At 48.0% G+C, this 17,794-nt stretch overlaps 1 protein-coding gene and 1 pseudogene across 1 annotated transcript in view; one reads left to right on the plus strand and one right to left on the minus strand.

The window, feature by feature from the left end:
• The window catches only part of LOC140407206 (cytosolic phospholipase A2 zeta-like), a 345,625-nt gene that overhangs the window by 170,649 nt on the left and 157,182 nt on the right, over positions 1-17,794 (plus strand). The window contains exons 12-15 of the mRNA XM_072494873.1: positions 2-55; positions 898-938; positions 11,942-11,984; positions 14,282-14,348. Coding sequence (XP_072350974.1) covers positions 2-55; positions 898-938; positions 11,942-11,984; positions 14,282-14,348 — 205 coding nt within the window. The remainder of the gene's footprint in view (position 1; positions 56-897; positions 939-11,941; positions 11,985-14,281; positions 14,349-17,794) is intronic.
• Positions 1,404-2,011, minus strand: LOC140398274 (large ribosomal subunit protein eL14-like; annotated as a pseudogene).

Below are 17,794 nucleotides of genomic sequence, written 5' to 3' on the forward strand. Positions count from 1 at the left end.
CGACATTGGGAAAATTGAACTTGGACATGATTTGAAGACTACCATAAACCTGAAGGTGAGGCATCCATTTTGCTGCGATTGAACCTCTGGTGTTCCCTTTCTATGTACAGAAGTAGTCTGTGCCATGAATGTTTAAAGAGTACAACAACAACTCAACAAACCGCTTTTTTGTAAAAGGAGAACTCAAGACGATAGTTCACAGGACTGTAATATGATATAAGAGTTGCCTACGTAACACTGACATGCTCTGAGCAACAATGTTCCAGTGAAGCCCAACATAAACTGGAGGAACAGCGTCTCACCTTCATATTGGGCACTTTACAGCCTTATGGACTTAACATCGGGTTCACCAACTTCGGACCATGAAACCTGTTCACCATTTTGATTCCTTCCTCCTCCTCCTCCATCCCCCCCCCCCCCCCCTCGCATTTTCTGCTTTTTAAACTATTTCCGTTGTTTGGAGAGTCTCTTGGGAAAAAGATGGTAGAGATTTGGAACTCTCTTCTGCGAGTGGCAACTGATGCGAGATAAATTAAGTGTAAAAATTAGATAGATAGATTTGGTTTAAGGAACATGGAGAAAAGATAGGTGTACGGAATTATGGCAGTGGATCTGTCCTGTAAATTCTATGATATACGGAATTATGGCAGTGGATCTGTCCTGTAAATTCTATGATATATCATTGAAACAGCGCATGCTTGAAGGGCTAATTGGCTCCCTCTTGTTCCTGATTTTAAACCCATGTTCCTGAGATAGAGGGCATCATTCAGTCTCCTGTGCGATATTTTTGAAAGCCATATAAACTAAAATAAAAGCAATCAGATTGTAAGCTTAATGCAGGATTAGACAGTAAAATTAATAAATGGATTCTCATTACATTTAACCTGTTTCTTTCAGGATGATGAGCAACTAGAAGTGGAGTTTTATTTGGAAAAATGGTGAGCATTGAAATTACGGCAATTCGGGAACTTAATAATAATAATCTTTATTGTTGTCACAAGTAGGCTTACATTAACACTGCAATGAAGTTATAATCAAAAGCCCCTAGTTGCCACCCTCCGACGCCTGTTCGGAGAATTCAGAATGTCCAATACACCTAACAGCACATCTTTCGGGACTTGTGGGAGGAAACTGGAGCACCACACAGACACGGGGAGAATGTGCAGACTCCACACAGACAGTGCCCCAAGACTAGGACACATGTTATTGGGTTACGGGGATAGGGTGAATGTGAGGGCTTAAGTGGGTTAGTGCAGACTCGATGGGCCGAATGGCCTCCTTCTGCACTGTATGTTCTATGTCATTCAATATATCTGCCATTTTTAAAACTTTCTTTTCAAAGGACAAATATTCAATTTTTTTTCTGTTATGAAGTTTATTTTGTTTGTTTACACAACAAACATTTATGCTTTCTTGCTGGCTTCCTTCTGCAGCTTTGACAAATCATGCTTGATGATTTTGTTTCTCACTTTCTTGGCCTTCATGACCTTGTAGCAATCAAAGTCTGTTGTTATGGCTCCCTTTGCACGGGCTTTAATTTTCTTTGCCCAGTGGATGGATTCTCATTTCTCTGTGATTTTCCCCTTTTCCTAAGCAGCTTTCACAGACTTGTGGCGGACACTGTGGTATTTGAATCTTGAATTCAGTGAGCTGCATACATTTAAATGGCATTGCTTGTCTCTGCAGTCTGCAAGGGCCATCCATCAGTGCGCTGTTCTGGTCAATATCATCAATCGGCACCAGTTTGCTAGCGTGATAGCCAAAGGTTTAAAGCAAATTACTGCGGATGCTGGAATCTGAAACCAAAGAGAAAATGCTGGAAAATCTCACGTCTCGCAGCATCTGTAGGGAGAGAAAAGAGCTAACGTTTTGAGTCCAGATGACCTTTGACAAAGGATCATCTGGACTCGAAACATTAGCTCTTCTCTCCCTACAGATGCTGCCAGACCTGCTGATAGCCAAAGGTGATGTAGGCCACGTGGCCAATCTCCACATATCGTTTGTAGAACATGGTGGCGGCAGCCAGGAAAGAGAGAGGGGCCTGTTTCCAGTTCCGGTCTTACACAGCATGTCATTCAATTTATTAGCCCTTTTTAAACTGTTTGTTTTCAAAGCCATTCCATTTGTCGTAGATTCCAATGTTCATGTCATTTAAGAAGCGGCAGATTATTTTGAATAGTGTAGCCTAAGAACTAGCTGAAGACCTGTGTACTAGTGGGTCGATACATGTATGTTGGAAAAATTGCCCAACTATATCTTTTTCACAAAAATAGCAGGACAAATCACACCAACCAATTAACTTGTCAACCTTCTTCCAATTATCAACTGAGTAATGGAAAAATATTTCAAGTGTCACCAGTGACACCTTCCCATCGGTAACCCGCTTATTGATGCTCAGATCAGAGGCAGCACGGTGGCGCAGTGGTTAGCATTGCTGCCTTACGGCGGCTGGCGTCCCAGGTTTGATCCCGGCTCTGGGTCACTGTCCATGTGGAGTTTGCACATTCTCCCCGTGTTTGCATGGGTTTCGCCCCACAACCCAAAAATGTGCAGGGTAGGTGGATTGGCCACACTAAATTGCCCCTTAATTGGAAAAAACGAATTGGTACTCTTTTTAAAAAATAAAAATTTAAAGAAAAAAAAAATTGATGCTCAGATCAGATTTCACCAAGGCCACTGGATCACTAGACTTGAGCCAGATGTGGATACAAGAACTGATAACAGAAGTGGGAGTAGTGTAGCCACCTAGGTTGGCCAATTCCCGACGTAAAATGGAGACCAGCAAAGGCTGAAGGGAAATTCAGCCAACAGAGGCAGAAACTAGCAGGTGCAAGTTTACTGTGTATTAAACTCTGCAAAAGCCCAGACAGCATAGATACAAGCAGCCATCTGCATAATAATGTAGCAGCCATCTACATACTAATGAGCGATCTCCGGGAACAGTCGAACATTGAGATAAACAAGGCCAAGCCAGACTCCTCGGCGTCAGCAGGAGTCAACACAAAAGAGGTTAACGAACACCTCAAGACTGCCCATCGATCAGGGAACCGCTCCAGTATTGGAGAAATCGAACCAAGCGATTGGAACGAAGTCCAATCACTTGGAACCAGGTACAGGGTCCGCCCCGAAAGGCGGGAAGCCCTGGGGACTATAAGTTAAGCCCCCAAGTTCAAATCGTCCTTCTTGACCGGGTCACTCAGCAATGCGAACCAACCCTTGAGTGACCGGTTCAGCTGCCGCCAAGAGCCCGTAAGTTTTAAGTCAACGCTCGCTACGAGATAGGCGCTCCTAACTACCAGTCCGTACCAACTTTGAATCCCGCAGACTCAGAACCCGAACGAAAGGCCATTTGTTCCCCTGACCTGGTGGGCCAGTCCGAACCTAAGTATAGGCCTGTTAGTTGTAGAAGTAGCTTAGAAGTAGAATTTATGCATGAGTAGCGATTACTGTGTATAATAAATGTGCTTTGATTTGAATCTTACTAATTGGTGTATTGAGCTATTGATCATTACTTGAACTTGAACTACGTGGCGGTATCAAAGATACCTGGCGACTCGAGCGCAAAGGTTATAATACAGAGCCAATTGAACCAACCAAAAGTTAGCAACAGTAGCTGTCCTCAACATAAAGTCAATGAACGACCAAGTATGTAGCACTTGGGAACTCAATTTTTTTTTTTTTTTTTTAAAAAGAAAAAGAAAATTTGATGATCAGATTTCACCAAAGCCACTGGACCACTGGACCTGATCCAGATGTGGATACAAGTGCTGATAACAGAAGTGGGAGTAGCTGTCCTTAACATAAAGTCAGCGAACGACCAAGTATATAGCACTTGGGAACTCACTGAAATGAGTTAAATAGGAGTTGAAGTGATTGGGGGGAAGAATCCTCCAATGGTTAGAACTGAAGCTGACTAAAGGAAGGCAGTTATGGTTCGAATGTTGTAAAGAATAGTGGTTAATGTGAGGATTGGGAGAGTTTTAGAAATCGCCAAAGGGCAACCAAAAAGTTGAAAAATGGCGAAGAAAAATAGAAACAGTAAACAAGCTAAGAATAAAAAAAGATTGTATGAACGTTTGCATGTGTATAAAAAGGAGAAGAGTAGCTAAAGTGAGTATTTCCTTAGAGGCAGACACAAAAAAAATGTTTGTGGGAAATGAGGAAGTGGCAGATACCTTGAACAAATATTTTGTGTGTGGCTTCATTGTGGAGGACTAGTAATAGAGACTAGCCAAGGGGCTCCTAAGAATGAGGAACTTGCGGTAATTAATATTAACAGAGGAAAAGCACAGGAGAATTTACTTAATTTACCAATTACTTAATTGCCTACATGCTAGGGTTCTAAAAGAGGTAGCTGTCGAGTTACTGATTACGATTTTCCAAAATTCCCGAACATTCTAGAACTGGATTGGACATTAGAAAATGTTGCACCACTATTCAAGGAAGGAGAGAGTAAACCGGGAACTGTTATCCTGACATCAGTTGTCAGGCAAATGCTGAACTTAATATTAAATAAGTCTTAACAATGCACTTCGAAAATCATAATATGATCAGAAATGTCAGCATGGTTTTACGAAAAGGAATTTGTGCTTGCCAAATTCGTATGAGTCTTCTGAGACTAGAACTAGTAGGGTAGATAAACGGGAGAAAGTAGATGTCGTATTCTTGAATTTTCAGAGGGCATTCCGTAAGTTGCCACCCAAAACGTCAGTGCACAAGATGGAGGTGCATAGAGTTGTGGGTAATGTACTAGTACAAATGAAGGTTTTGTGAGGGCCACGAAGAATCCAGCACGAGTTTTAAGGATACAAAGTAATAACATTTATTTACAATAACATATATATATATATATATATATATATATATATATTATAACAGCAGCAGCAACTTCCCTTGCTGCACACTCCTTCCTGCTGGTTCCTAAACTGGCCAGCTTTATTTATACTAGGAGTTTACTAATGGTTTCTCCGCCCCCCCCCTCATTGGGGAAGCTCATACTCCCACAGGATTGTGGGATTGTCATTAGCCCCCAGCCAATGGTAAGTAGGCAGGTTATAACATCCCTCCCCCCCCCCCCCCCCCCCAAAGTCCAAGGAATCCACCGAAGACCCTGGCGAAGGAGGGCGTCGGACTCGCTTTGCCGCAGGCCGGACACCATTTGCACGCGACGCTGGATCAGGCGGCGTGTAACGAGACGGAGACCGGCGCTTCCGTGATGAACGGCGCAACGGTTGTACATCCACGGCCGTGGACCCGAGGATTCCCCCTCTGATGCATCCGGTGTCTCCATCTCGAGTCAGAGTCTGCTGCCTCCGTCATGTCAGCGTCTCTATCTCCATTCGGTTCTGTAATGACCTGCGCAGGCTTCGAATGAGGCATCAGTGGAAGATTGTGAGGACTACCGTCCCTTGTCTCTGCAGCTGTAGAAATGAGCTCCGGGTGCGGGGAATCTTTTGAGGGGATAGTCTTCTGGACCGAATGTGGTCTACATGTTTGCGCTGGAGACGACCTTGGGCTTGCACCTGGTAAGATATTGGGCCCGTTCGGCGAAAGATTACACCAGGAACCCACTGGGCACCACCAGCAAAATTCCGAACGAACACTGGGTCACCGGGCGCAAACTGCCGAATCGGCCGATGCCGAGAAAATCCCTGCCCCTGCCGTTCTTGTGTGCGGCGTACTTTTGTGCCAATGTCCGGGAAAACCATACGAAGGTGGGTGCGAAGTCTCCGGCCCATTAGGAGTTCTGCGGGAGCTACCCAGTCACCGCATGGGGGGTGGTCCTATACGTAAACAAAAAGCGAGCCAGTCTCGTGTCCATTGATCCGGAAGACTGCTTCTTTAGGCCTCTTTGAATGTGCACTGCGCGCTCTGCCAACCCATTTGAAGCCGGGTGGTAAGGGGCAGTGTGGATATGGCGTATGCTGTTCATCTTCGTGAACCTCGCAAACTCCTCATGACTGGAGTGCCGTTATCCATGACCAGCACCTCGGGGAGGCCATGCGTACTAAATGACAAACGCATCTTTTCAATTGTTGCGCAGGACGTTGTCCCCTGCATCTTATGCACCTCTAGCCATTTAGACTGGGCGTCAATTAATAGAAGGAACATGGATCCTTGAAAAGGCCTGCGAAATCTGCATGCAAGAGTGCCCAAGGCCGCCCTGGCCATTCCCAGTGATGTAGGGGCGCGGCCGGCGGAAGCTTCTGATGCTCCTGGCAAATGGAGCAGTTTTGGGCCACCTTCTCAATGTCGGTGTCGAGGCCTGGCCACCAGACATAACTCCGGGCCAACATTTTCATTTTGGTCACACCTGGATGCCCATTGCGCAAGTCTCTTAGTATCAGCTCCTGTCCTTTTTCCGGGACAATCACACGCGTCCCCCACAAGAGGATGCCGTCTTCCACGCTGAATTCTGACAGCTTGGAGGAAAATGCCCACAACTCGCCTGGGAGCTGTCTATGCTGCCCACCATACAGGACTATGTGCCGAACCTTTGACAGGACTGGCTCCGTCTGGGTCCACTCACGGATGCCGTGACAGGCAAGGTGTCCATAAAATTTAGGGTTGCAACCACCTCACCGGTCGTGGGGGTCGACATGGGGCCGGTTGATAAAGGCAATCGGCTCAGTGCGTCGGCATTTGCTATCTGCGTACCTGGTTTGTGCTCCAGAGAATACTCGTATGCAGCAAGCAACAAAGCCCAGCGCTGGATCCATGCGGAAGCAATGGGCGGTATTGGGTTATCCTCTCTGAAAAGTCCCAGCAGTGGCTTATGATCAGTCACGATAGTGAAATGGCGGCCATACACGTACTGGTGGAAGCGTTTCACCGCAAAAACCACTGCCAGGCCCTCCTCGATCTGCGCGTACTTTTTCTCCGCTGCAGTCAATGTGCGGGAGGCGAAAGCTATCGGTCGCTCGGCCCCGTTCTCCATCTTGTGGGACAGGACGGCCCCAATACAATACGGGGATGCATCACATGTGATGAGCAAAGGCTTTCCAGGATCATAGTGGGTTAGTAACCCAGACGACGACAATTGTTGCTTTACCCGCCGGAAAGCAGTTTCTTGCGGCTGACCCCAAACCCAGGTGTGATTTTTCTTTAGCAGAAGGTGCAAAGGGGCCAGCGTAGTTGCCAGATTGGGGAGGAACTTCCCGTAACAGTTTACGAGACCAAGAAAAGAACAAAGATGCAAAGTGTCAGTCGGGGCGGGGGCATGTTGAATTGCACGCACCTTCTCTGCGACGGGGTGCAAACCTTCGCGGTCCACCCGATAACCTAGGTAGACTACTTCCTTTGCCTGAAATACGCACTTTGTGCGACGTAAACGGACTCCAGCCTCCGAAAGGCGTCCCTGTAATCAAAACGTCATCCAAGTAGACAGCAACACGTGGTAAACCTCTCAAAATGCCCTCCATAACACGTTGAAAAATTGCGCAGGCAGAGGATACGCCAAAGGGCAACCGTGTATATTCATACAGGCCCCGGTGTGTATTAATCGTTACATATGGTCGGGAGGCAGGGCCCAGCTCCAACTGCAGGTTGGCGTGACTCATATCTAATTTTGTGAACGAGAGTCCACCTGCAAGCTTCGCGTAGAGATCCTCTATGCGAGGCATTGGATATCGGTCGAGTCGGGAAGCCGTATTCACTAAGTTTATAGTCGCCACACAAGCGAACTGTGGCATCTGGCTTCATTACAGGTACAATTGGTGCTGCCCAGTCAGCAAAATGGACGGGCCTGATAATACCCAAACTCTCCAAACGAGTGAGCTCCCCTTCTACCTTCTCGAGCAAGGCGTAAGACACCGGCGCGCCCGGAAATAGGGCAGCGTGGCTCCTGGTTCGACTTGGATACGGGCTACGGCCCCTTTTATTTTCCCCAAACCAGGCTGGAATACATCTGGGTATCGTCCTAGCACCTCAGTCAACCCTTCAGAAACTGTTTGGAGGATATGCTGCCATTGCAACCGCAAATGGCGCAACCAGTCCCGACCCAACAGGCTGGACCCATGGCCGCGCACCATGATAAGTGGGAAACGCCCCTCCTGGCGTCCATAAACAACAGGGGTCATTGTAGTTCCTGCAGTGTCCAGTTGTTCCCCCATGTAGGTGGCCAATCTGGCCTGTGAGTCGGTTAATGTAAGGGTCTGTATACCCTGCTTGATGCGGTCGAATGTCCTCTGGGCGATCACGGAGACCGCTGGGCCAGTGTCCAACTCCATCTCAAGCGGGTGGCCATTGACCCATACTGTCACCTTAATGGGGGCCACACGGGGAGCTGCCACACAATGCAACTGCAGGCAGTCGTCCTCCGTCTCCACGTCCTCAGGAGTAGTCGCCGCAGGTTCGTCCACATGGAAGGTACGGCTCCTGGGCTGGTCTCAGTTACAGCCCCTGGGCTGGTCCCAGTTTTGGTCGGAACGACGGCACCTCTGGCGCCCCCAGGACCGCCGTCCGCGACGGGGTCGGCGCCTACAAATCTGACACGGACATGGCTCCTCATCCATTGGTTCTGGAGAAGGCTCCCTTCGGGGAGGAATGTCCGACGGCCACTGGCGTCGGTCCGGACGTTGCCTCGCCCAAGGTACCGCAGGAGTGCGGGGGGGACGTTTTCGGACGGAAGGGGTTGCGCCCCAAGGCATGCACTTCCATTCCCTGTAGCTCCTGCACTCCTCGTTCTGCGCTCTCTCGGGACAATACTATTTGAATGGCCTGTTGAAAAGTCAATGTTGGCTCAGCTAACAACTTTCTCTGGGTGGCCGCATTGTTAATACCGCAAACCAAACGGTCGCGTAACATTTCTGACAAGGTCTCACCATAATCACAGTACTCCGCAATCCTGCGTAGCCTGGATAGAAAATCGGCAAGGGATTCTCCAGGAGTCCTCTCAGCGGTATTAAACTGGTAACGCTGGACTATCATGGACGGGGTTGGGTTAAAATGTTGCCCCACTATATTCACAAGTTCATCAAACGTTTCGGTGTCCGGCGCAGCTGGGTACGTAAGGCTCCTAATCACCTCAAACATATGCGGGCCGCAGGCGGTGAACAATATGACCACCTGGCGCTCGTTTTCGGTGATATTGTTTGCCCGGAAATAGTAACGCATCCATTGTGTGTACTGGTTCCAGCGCAGCATCAAAAACATCCAAACGTCCGTACAGAGGAATGGTATAATAGAAAACAACTTCCAACCTGTATCCAACAAAAATCCAGGGAGGTGGCTTCAGCAGTGTAGACAGCTATTCACTTTAACCTTCGTCGCCAGTTTTGTGAGGGCCACGAAGAATCCAGCACGAGTTTTAAGGATACAAAGTAATAACATTTATTTGCAATAGCATGCAGCAGCAGCAGCAGCAGCAGCAGCAGCAGCAGCAGCAGCAGCAGCAGCAGCAGCAGCAGCAGCAGCAGCAGCAGCAGCAGCAGCAACTTCCCTTGCTGCACACTCCTTCCTGCTGATTCCTAAATTGGCCAGCTTTATTTATACTAGGAGTTTACTAATGGTTTCTCCGCCCCCCTCATTGGGGGAGCTCATACTCCCACAGGATTGTGGGATTGTCATTAGTCCCCAGCCAATGGTAAGTAGGCAGGTTATAACAGAAGGATTGATTTACAAACACAAAGAAGATGCGGGGATAAATGGGCCATTCTCAAGTTAACAATCTGTAACTAATGGAGTGACGCAAGGATCAGTACTGGGGCTCCAGCTATTTACTATCTATATTAATGATTTAGACAGATTCAAGAGTAATGTATTAAGATTTGGTGATGATACAAAGCTAAATAAATGCTCAAGAGGCTCAACATCATAATACTGTAAAGTGCCTGATTACCACCCATACTGTGGCCCTTTACAAAACCAGCGCAGTGTCAGCCACACCATGTAATGCAACAACTCCAATCTTTCGTGCTCCAACACTGTGACTTCTATCTCCGAGAGGGGAAAGAGCAACCAAGTCTCTGGATTACAACTGCAAGTTGGACATATGTTATCCTGATTCTTCCTAATGCTCATCTAACTGTCCCAGTGCTGATGAAAGACCATCAAAAGGTTAACTCTTTGTCTCACCACAGATGCTGCCTGACCTGCTGAGTACTTCCATCATTTTCTGTTTTCATTTATAACAAATATAGACTTGGTAGACCCTCGCCCACCCTGAGAGCAAATTCAAAAGGAAATTCCAAAACAAAAGCAAAATACTGCTGAAGCATAAACAAAAAATGCTGGAAATACTCAGTAGGCCAGGTAGTATCCGTGGAGTGAGAAACAATTATATGTTTCAGGAAAATGATCTTCCACCAGAACTGGAAAAAAGTTAGAAATGTAGATTTTGAGCAAGTACAGAGGTAAGAAATGACCTGCTAAACGTTAGGAGGTTGAATGGCACAAGGGATACTTGTATAAAACAAGACAGGACATGTAAAGAAAGAAAAGATGTGTCTATAAGAGGTGAAAATGGAAATAGTGGAATCATCACCGACAGCTCCCGTCTGACAAAACAGAGGCAGATGTTTTGATCTGAAGTTGTTGAACTCAGTGTTGAATTTAGAAGACTGGAAAGGGCATAATTGAAAGATTAGGTGCTGTTCCTTAAACGTGAATGGAACGTCAGAGTGCACATGGTTGGAGAATTAAAATGACAGCTTGGGGAGGCGATTACAAATTGAATGGAGGTGCTGTGCAAAGTGGTTACCCAACCTTTGGTTTCCCTATTGTAGAGGAGACCGCATTGTGAGTAGTTATGTTAAATCTGTATTTAGCAGTATACTAAATGCAAAGATACATAAGTAAATTGCTTTTTCACCTGGAAGGTGTGTTTGGGGTCCGAGGTGGAGGTTATTAATAATAATAATTGCTTATTGCCACAAGTAGGCTTAAGGGGCCGGTGTTACAACTCCTGGACTTGTAGGGAAGGTGCTGTGGAAAGTTAATCAGTTTTGCATCCAGATTCACATCTCCTTTGTCCTTTACGAGATCAATCTCCAACTCGTTCCTTCCTCGAGTTTCATAGAGTTTTCATAGAATTTACAGTGCAGAAGGAGGCCATTCGGCCCATCGAGTCTGCACCAGCTCTTGGAAAGAGCACCCTACCCAAGGTCAACACCTCCACTCTATCCCCATAACCCAGTAACCCCCACCCAATATGAAGGGCAATTTTGGACACTAAGGGCAATTTAGCACGGCCAATCCACCTAACCTGCACATCTTTGGACTGTGGGAGGAAACCGGAGCACCCGGAGGAAACCCACGCACACACGGGGAGGATGTGCAGACTCCGCACAGACAGTGACCCAAGACGGAATGGAACCTGGGACCCTGGAGCTGTGAAGCAATTGTGCTATTCACAATGCTACCGTGCTGCCCAATGCTGCTATTCTCTGTATCCAATTGCCATGCACAACTTGGAGACAAATAGGCCTCCTACAGGGTCTCTAAAACTAATTAGAGGAAGGTGCACATTAAAAGTTCACTGGGCCGGCATGTGGTGCAGTGGTTAGCACTGGGACTGCAGCACTGAGGTCCTGGGTTTGAATCCCGGCCCTGGGTCACTGTCCGTGTGGAGTTTGCACATTCTCCCCATGTCTGCGTGGGTTTCACCCCCGCAACTCAAAAGATATGCTGGTTAGGTGGATTGGCCACGCTAAATTGCCCCTTAATTGGAAATGAAAAATAATTGGCCACTTTAAATTTAAAACAAAATTTCAGTGATTTGTTTCTCCCCATCTTTTTATTGTTCCACTTCAAATCTTTTCTCGGATTGTCTTCAGTCAGTGTTGTTCAATAATGTTATAGCGAGGAAACTTTGGCGTTTGTTGGTTAATATTCTAGTTCATAAAATTTCAGTCATGGATCTTGCATTATGTTGTCCTTAACCGACCAATATTCATTCACAACTCTAATAATATCAGCGTGTTCCTTTTTTTCTCTTTTGCAGTAACGATCCTCCCAATGAGATCCTAACTAATCGTGTGCTTGTGGTGAGTTGCTTGATACAGCACATATATGTTCGCTGGTTGGAAATGTTGGGGGTTCTTACCTATGGGAGCTAGAGATTGTGCTAAATCCTGAGATTAGTTCATTCCCTTTTTGCACCCAGTTTTCTCTGGATGTGAGTATTTCTATATGCATGTACACCCCAACACATACAAATGATGTGGTCCAGGAATCCATAGTGATTTTACTCCTTTCTCTAATTCACTTGTACGAAAGGCATTTGTAGCATTCTACAAATTATGACCAGGTTAACCTTCATTCTGTATGTGCGGTTACACATTTAAGGACAGTTCCAGATCTTGGTTTTGCAGAACACTTTGCAGCCCTCAGAATTGGTTTATGTAGGTGGAAAAATGGCTAGTTTGGGGAAGGAGTAGCATCTTCACCAAACATGGCAAGAAGGTGAACTTGGAGATTAGTGTACATTTGGATATATTTTTTTAAAAATTCTTCACGGGATGTGGCTATCGTTGGCTACGCCAGCCATTTGGTGCCCATCCTTAATGCCCTTGAGAAGGTGGTGATGCACAGTTTTCTTGAACCGCTGCAGTCCATGTGTAGGTGCACCCACAGTGCTGTTAGGGGTGTTGGGGGGGGGGGGGGTGGAGTTCCAGGATTTTGACCCAAAGACAGTGAAGGAACTGCAATAGATTTCCAAATCAGGATGGTGAGTGACTTGGACGGGAACTTGCAGGTGGTACTGTTCCCAGGTATCTACTATGTTCCTTCTAGATGGTAGTGGTTGTGGGTTTGGAAAGTGCTTCCTGATGAGACTAAGTGAATTCCTGCAGTGCATCTTGTGGATGGAAATACAGCTGCCACCATGTGTCGTTGGTGGAGGGCGGGAATGTTTGTGCATGGGGTGCTAATAAAGCGGGCTGAAATGGGCTGCTTTGTCCTGGATTGTGTCACGCTTCTTGAGTGTTGATGAGCTGCACTCATCTAGGTAAATGGAACGTATTACATTACACTCCTGACTTGTGCCTTGTAAATGGTGGACAGTCTTTGGGTAGTCAGGAGGCGAGTTACTGACCATAGGATTCCGGGTCTCTGACCTGCTCTTGTAGCCAGTGTTTATATGGCTAGTCCAGTTCAGTTTCTAATCAGTAGTAATTCCAGGGGCAGTGGTTAGACCCTCTGTTGTTGGAGATGGTCATTGCTCGGCACTAGCTTGGCACAAATGTTTCTTGCCACTTGTCAGCTCAAGTATGGATGTTGTCCAGGTCGTGTTGAATTTTAACATGGACTGCTTCAGTATCTGAGGAGTCGTGTATGGTGCTGAACATTGTGCAATCATCATCGAACACCCCCACTTATGACCTTATGATGGACAGAAGGTCAGTGATGAAGCAGCTAATGATGGTTGGGCCAAAGACACTTCCTGTCTAAATGTCTGGCATCTCAGTTTTCACTTTCCATGAAATCTTTTTGCAGCTGTGAACCGATCTATCATCTTGGTTACTTAAGATCCTTACATTCCATTAACCTTCGCCACGACCCCACCCCCGGCAAAAATAATATTTGTAGCCAGATTAGTGTAACCTGTGGTGTGGGGGAGTGTGATTCAGATGTGGGGCAGCACGGTAGCACTGGTTAGCACTGTGACTTCACAGCGCCAGGGTCCCAGGTTCGATTCCCTGCTGGGTCACTATCTGTGCGGAGTCTGCACGTTCTCCCCGTGTCTGCATGGGTTTCCTCCGGATGCTCGGGTTTCCTCCCACAGTCCAAAGACGTGCACGTTAGGTGGATTGGCCATGCTAAATTGCCCTTAGTGTCCAAAAAAGGTTAGATGGGGTTATTGGGTTACGGGGATAGGGTGGAAGTGCGGACTTAAGTGGGTCGGTGCAGACTTGATGGGCCAAGTGGCCTCCTTCTGCACTATGTTCTATGTTTCAAACCTCTTACTTTCATCACTACCTAAGAGCAATTGCCTCAAGACGTCCTCCGACCTGATCAATCTCAGCAAACCTTCAGTTGAACCATGGTTGCAAGTTGACATGTCTTCACAGATTGTGGTACATACAAGTTATAATTCAGAATAAGTGGCTTAATAGGTGTGTTATTGGTTGTCCTTTCTATGCACCTGCATGTGTTTCAGGTGACCAATAAAAATGATAATGATTCCTGACATTAATTGGGTCAAAAAGACAAAAATGGACTGAAATTACACTGAATAATCTAATCGGTAACCCAATACCTGTAATCCAATGCTTGTGCGGTTGATATCTCCTCTTCAGCTTGACACTGAGACAATTTGTTTTCTGGTTTCTCCATTGACTAGGCTCAACCGTGTACATGTGTGGACGCCAAGGTGAAGAAGGTCAACAATCTCAAAATGATAGGAACAGGCAAGTGCTGTATTGCAGAAGTGAAATACCACTGTGTTCTTCCCCATAGTTTTAAAATGTTAGTGCACAAAACAATAAACAAGCATTTATTGAGAAGATTCACAATAAATTAAGCGGACACTGAAAACAATTCTTTGGCAATAACTTGCAGGCAGGGGAGGGGCAAACTGAACTCCTTAATTTTTCTCATCCCCTGTCCATAATCAGAGGTATTTTAATTTTTGAAATGGGTGGTGTGTTTCCCCAAACAATCTGTTTGTGAAGTCAATTTTAATGTGACTCACAGCAAACTCTCTTTAGCGTTAAATACCTAAGAAATATGGTTTATTCATACATTCAAACTTGGAGGGTTGCCCCTCTCGCAACTACATATGTACACACAAGAAGGAGATAGAGAGAAAAGAATTTTACAACTAGGAATCACTTGGAACAAAATAAAACAGGTGGCACAGCGGTTAGCTCTGCTGCCACATGGCGCCGAGGACACGGGTTCGGTTCCGGGTCACTGTCTGTGTGGAGTTTGCATATTCTCCCCATGTCTGCGTGGGTCTGACTCCCACAATCCACAGATGTGCAGGGTAGGTGGATTGGCTAGGCTAAATTCCCCTTTGGAAAAAAAAGAATTGGGCGCTTTTTTAAATTTAAAAACAAAGTACAAAATAAAACTATAGCGCAACAATTACTCACTCAAGTCGAGAAGTGATGAAGTCAATCGAGGCTTTATTAAGCAAGACTTGTTCCCCAGCAGCTCAGTTACAGAATGCGGCTGCTGGGAGAACCCGGGCTCTTATACTCCGCCTTTCTGGGCGGAGCCAGCAGGCGGCAGATGCAACCAGGACCCGGGACCTGTCTGCCAATAGCCTCTCGGCTTCACAGGTACCGTACTATCCCTAATACATACCACCACATTCGCCCCTTGTCAAAAACGAACCCGGCGGGGTGGTGGTTCGCATGGTGGTAGGTGTTTACAAGGCTGGTCCTGGAACTAATTTCGTACAGTGGCTATGCATTTAGCCCCACCGTTAACTATGTACAGGTTTTGTCAGAATTATTTACAGATTTTTGTCACGCGGATTCCACGAGTCGAGCGGGTGCCCGGGTCGTCCTTGTCGATCGCCTCAGCCCCGGTGGTGGTGCAGGTGCTGGCTCGGGCACTGTTGTCTCTGGGAGCGTTGCGCTGTTCGTCCCTGTTTCTTTTCTCCTGGGCGGGCACGGGAGGAGGACCTATCCACCCGGGAAGGGAGCGGTCGCGGGGTGCGCCGTTGGGAGGGAGGGGGTGATTGGTGTTGGGAGTGTGTGTGTGTTTCCGGCGGGCGCCAGGTCCCGCAGGGAGACCGTGTCCTGTTGGCCGTCGGGGTACACCACGTAGGCGTACTGAGGGTTTGCGTGGAGAAGGTGAACCCTCTCGACCAACGGGTCTGATTTGTGCGCCCGCGCATGCTTTCGGAGCAAGATGGGTCCTGGGGCTGCCAGCCAGGTCGGCAGCGACGTTCCGGAGGAGGACTTCCGAGGGAAGACAAGGAGGCGCTCGTGAGGCGTTTGATTAGTGGTGGCACACAGCAGCGACCGGATGGAGTGGAGGGCATCCGGGAGCATTTCCTGCCAACGGGAAACTGGGAGATTTCTGGACCGTAGGGCCAGTAGGACGGTCTTCCAGACCGTACCGTTCTCCCTCTCTACCTGACCGTTCCCCCGGGGGTTGTAACTGGTCGTCCTGCTCGAGGCTATGCCCTTGCTGAGCAGGAACTGACGCAGTTCGTCGCTCATGAAGGAGGACCCCCGGTCACTATGGATGTACGCGGGGAAATCAAACAGTGTAAAGATGGTGCCGAGGGCTTTAATGACTGTGGCCGCTGTCATGTCGGGGCAGGGGATTGCGAAGGAGAAATGGGAGTACTCATCCACCACGTTTAGGAAGTATGCGTTGCGGTCGGTGGAGGGGAGGGGGCCTTTGAAATCCAAATTGAGGCGTTCAAAGGGACGGGAAGCCTTTATCAGGTGCGCTCTATCTGGCCTGAGAAAGTGCGGTTTGCACTCTGCGCAGATTTGGCAGTTCCTGGTGGCTGTACGGACCTCCTCAACAGAGTTGGTGAGGTTGCGGGACTTCACAAAATGGTAGAATCGAGTGACCCCCGGTTGGCAGAGGTCCTCGTGGAGGGCTTGGAGGCGGTCTACTTGTGCGTTGGCACATGTGCGCGGGATAGGGCATCGGACGGCTCGTTCAGCTTTGCGGGACGATACAAGATCTCATAGCTATAGGTGGAGAGCTCAATCCTCCACCTCAAGATCTTGTCATTCTTGATTTTGCCCCGCTGTGCATTATCGAACATAAAGGCTACCGACCGTTGGTCAGTGAGAAGAGTGAATCTCCTGCCGGCCAGGTAATGCCTCCAATGTCGCACAGCTTCCAATATGGCTTGGACTTCCTTTTCCACTGAGGAGTGGCGGATTTCTGAGGCGTGGAGGGTCCGGGAGAAAAAGGCCACGGGTCTGCCCGCTTGGTTGAGAGTGGCCGCCAGAGCTACATCGGATGCGTCGCTCTCGACTTGGAAGGGGAGGGACTCATCGATTGCGTGCATCGTGGCCTTTGCGATATCCGCATTGATGCGGCTGAAGGCCTGGCGGGCCTCTGTCGACAGGGGGAAGGTAGTGGACTGGATTAACAGGCGGGCCTTGTCTGCGTACTGGGGAACCCACTGGGCGTAGTACGAAAAGAAGCCCAGGCAGCGTTTCAGGGCTTTGGAGCAGTGGGGGAGGGGAAATTCCATAAGGGGGCGCATGCGTTCGGGGTCGGGGCCTATCACTCCATTGCGCACTACATATCCCAGGATGCCCAGACGGTTGGTGCTAAAAACGCATTTTTCCTCGTTATAGGTGAGGTTCAGGGCGTTAGCGGTCTGGAGGAATTTGCGGAGGTTGGCGTCGTGGTCCTGCTGGTTATGGCCGCAGATGGTTACATTGTCGAGGTATGGGAACGTGGCCCGCAAACCGTGCTGGTCAACCATTCGGTCCAATCTCCCGTTGGAAGACCGAGTCTCCGTTCGTGACGCCAAATGGGACCCTTAAAAAATGGTAGAGCCGCCCGTCTGCCTCGAAGGCCGTGTACTTGCGGTCACTCGGGTGGATGGGGAGCCGGTGGTATGCGGACTTGAGGTCCACGGTGGAAAAGACCTTGTACTGTGCAATCCGATTGACCATGTCGGATGTGCGGGGGAGAGGGTACGCATCGAGCTGTGTGTACCTATTGATGGTCTGACTATAGTCTACGACCATCCTCTGCTTCTCCCTGGTCTTCACAACTACCACCTGGGCTCTCCAGGGACTGTTGCTGGCCTGGATTATGCCTTCCTTCAGCAGCTGCTGGACTTCAGACCGGATAAACGTCCGATCCTGGGCGCTGTATCGTCTGCTCCTAGTGGCGACGGGTTTGCAATCCGGGGTGAGGT

This window comes from Scyliorhinus torazame, chromosome 2, assembly GCF_047496885.1.
Source record: "Scyliorhinus torazame isolate Kashiwa2021f chromosome 2, sScyTor2.1, whole genome shotgun sequence".
NCBI lineage: Eukaryota > Metazoa > Chordata > Chondrichthyes > Carcharhiniformes > Scyliorhinidae > Scyliorhinus > Scyliorhinus torazame.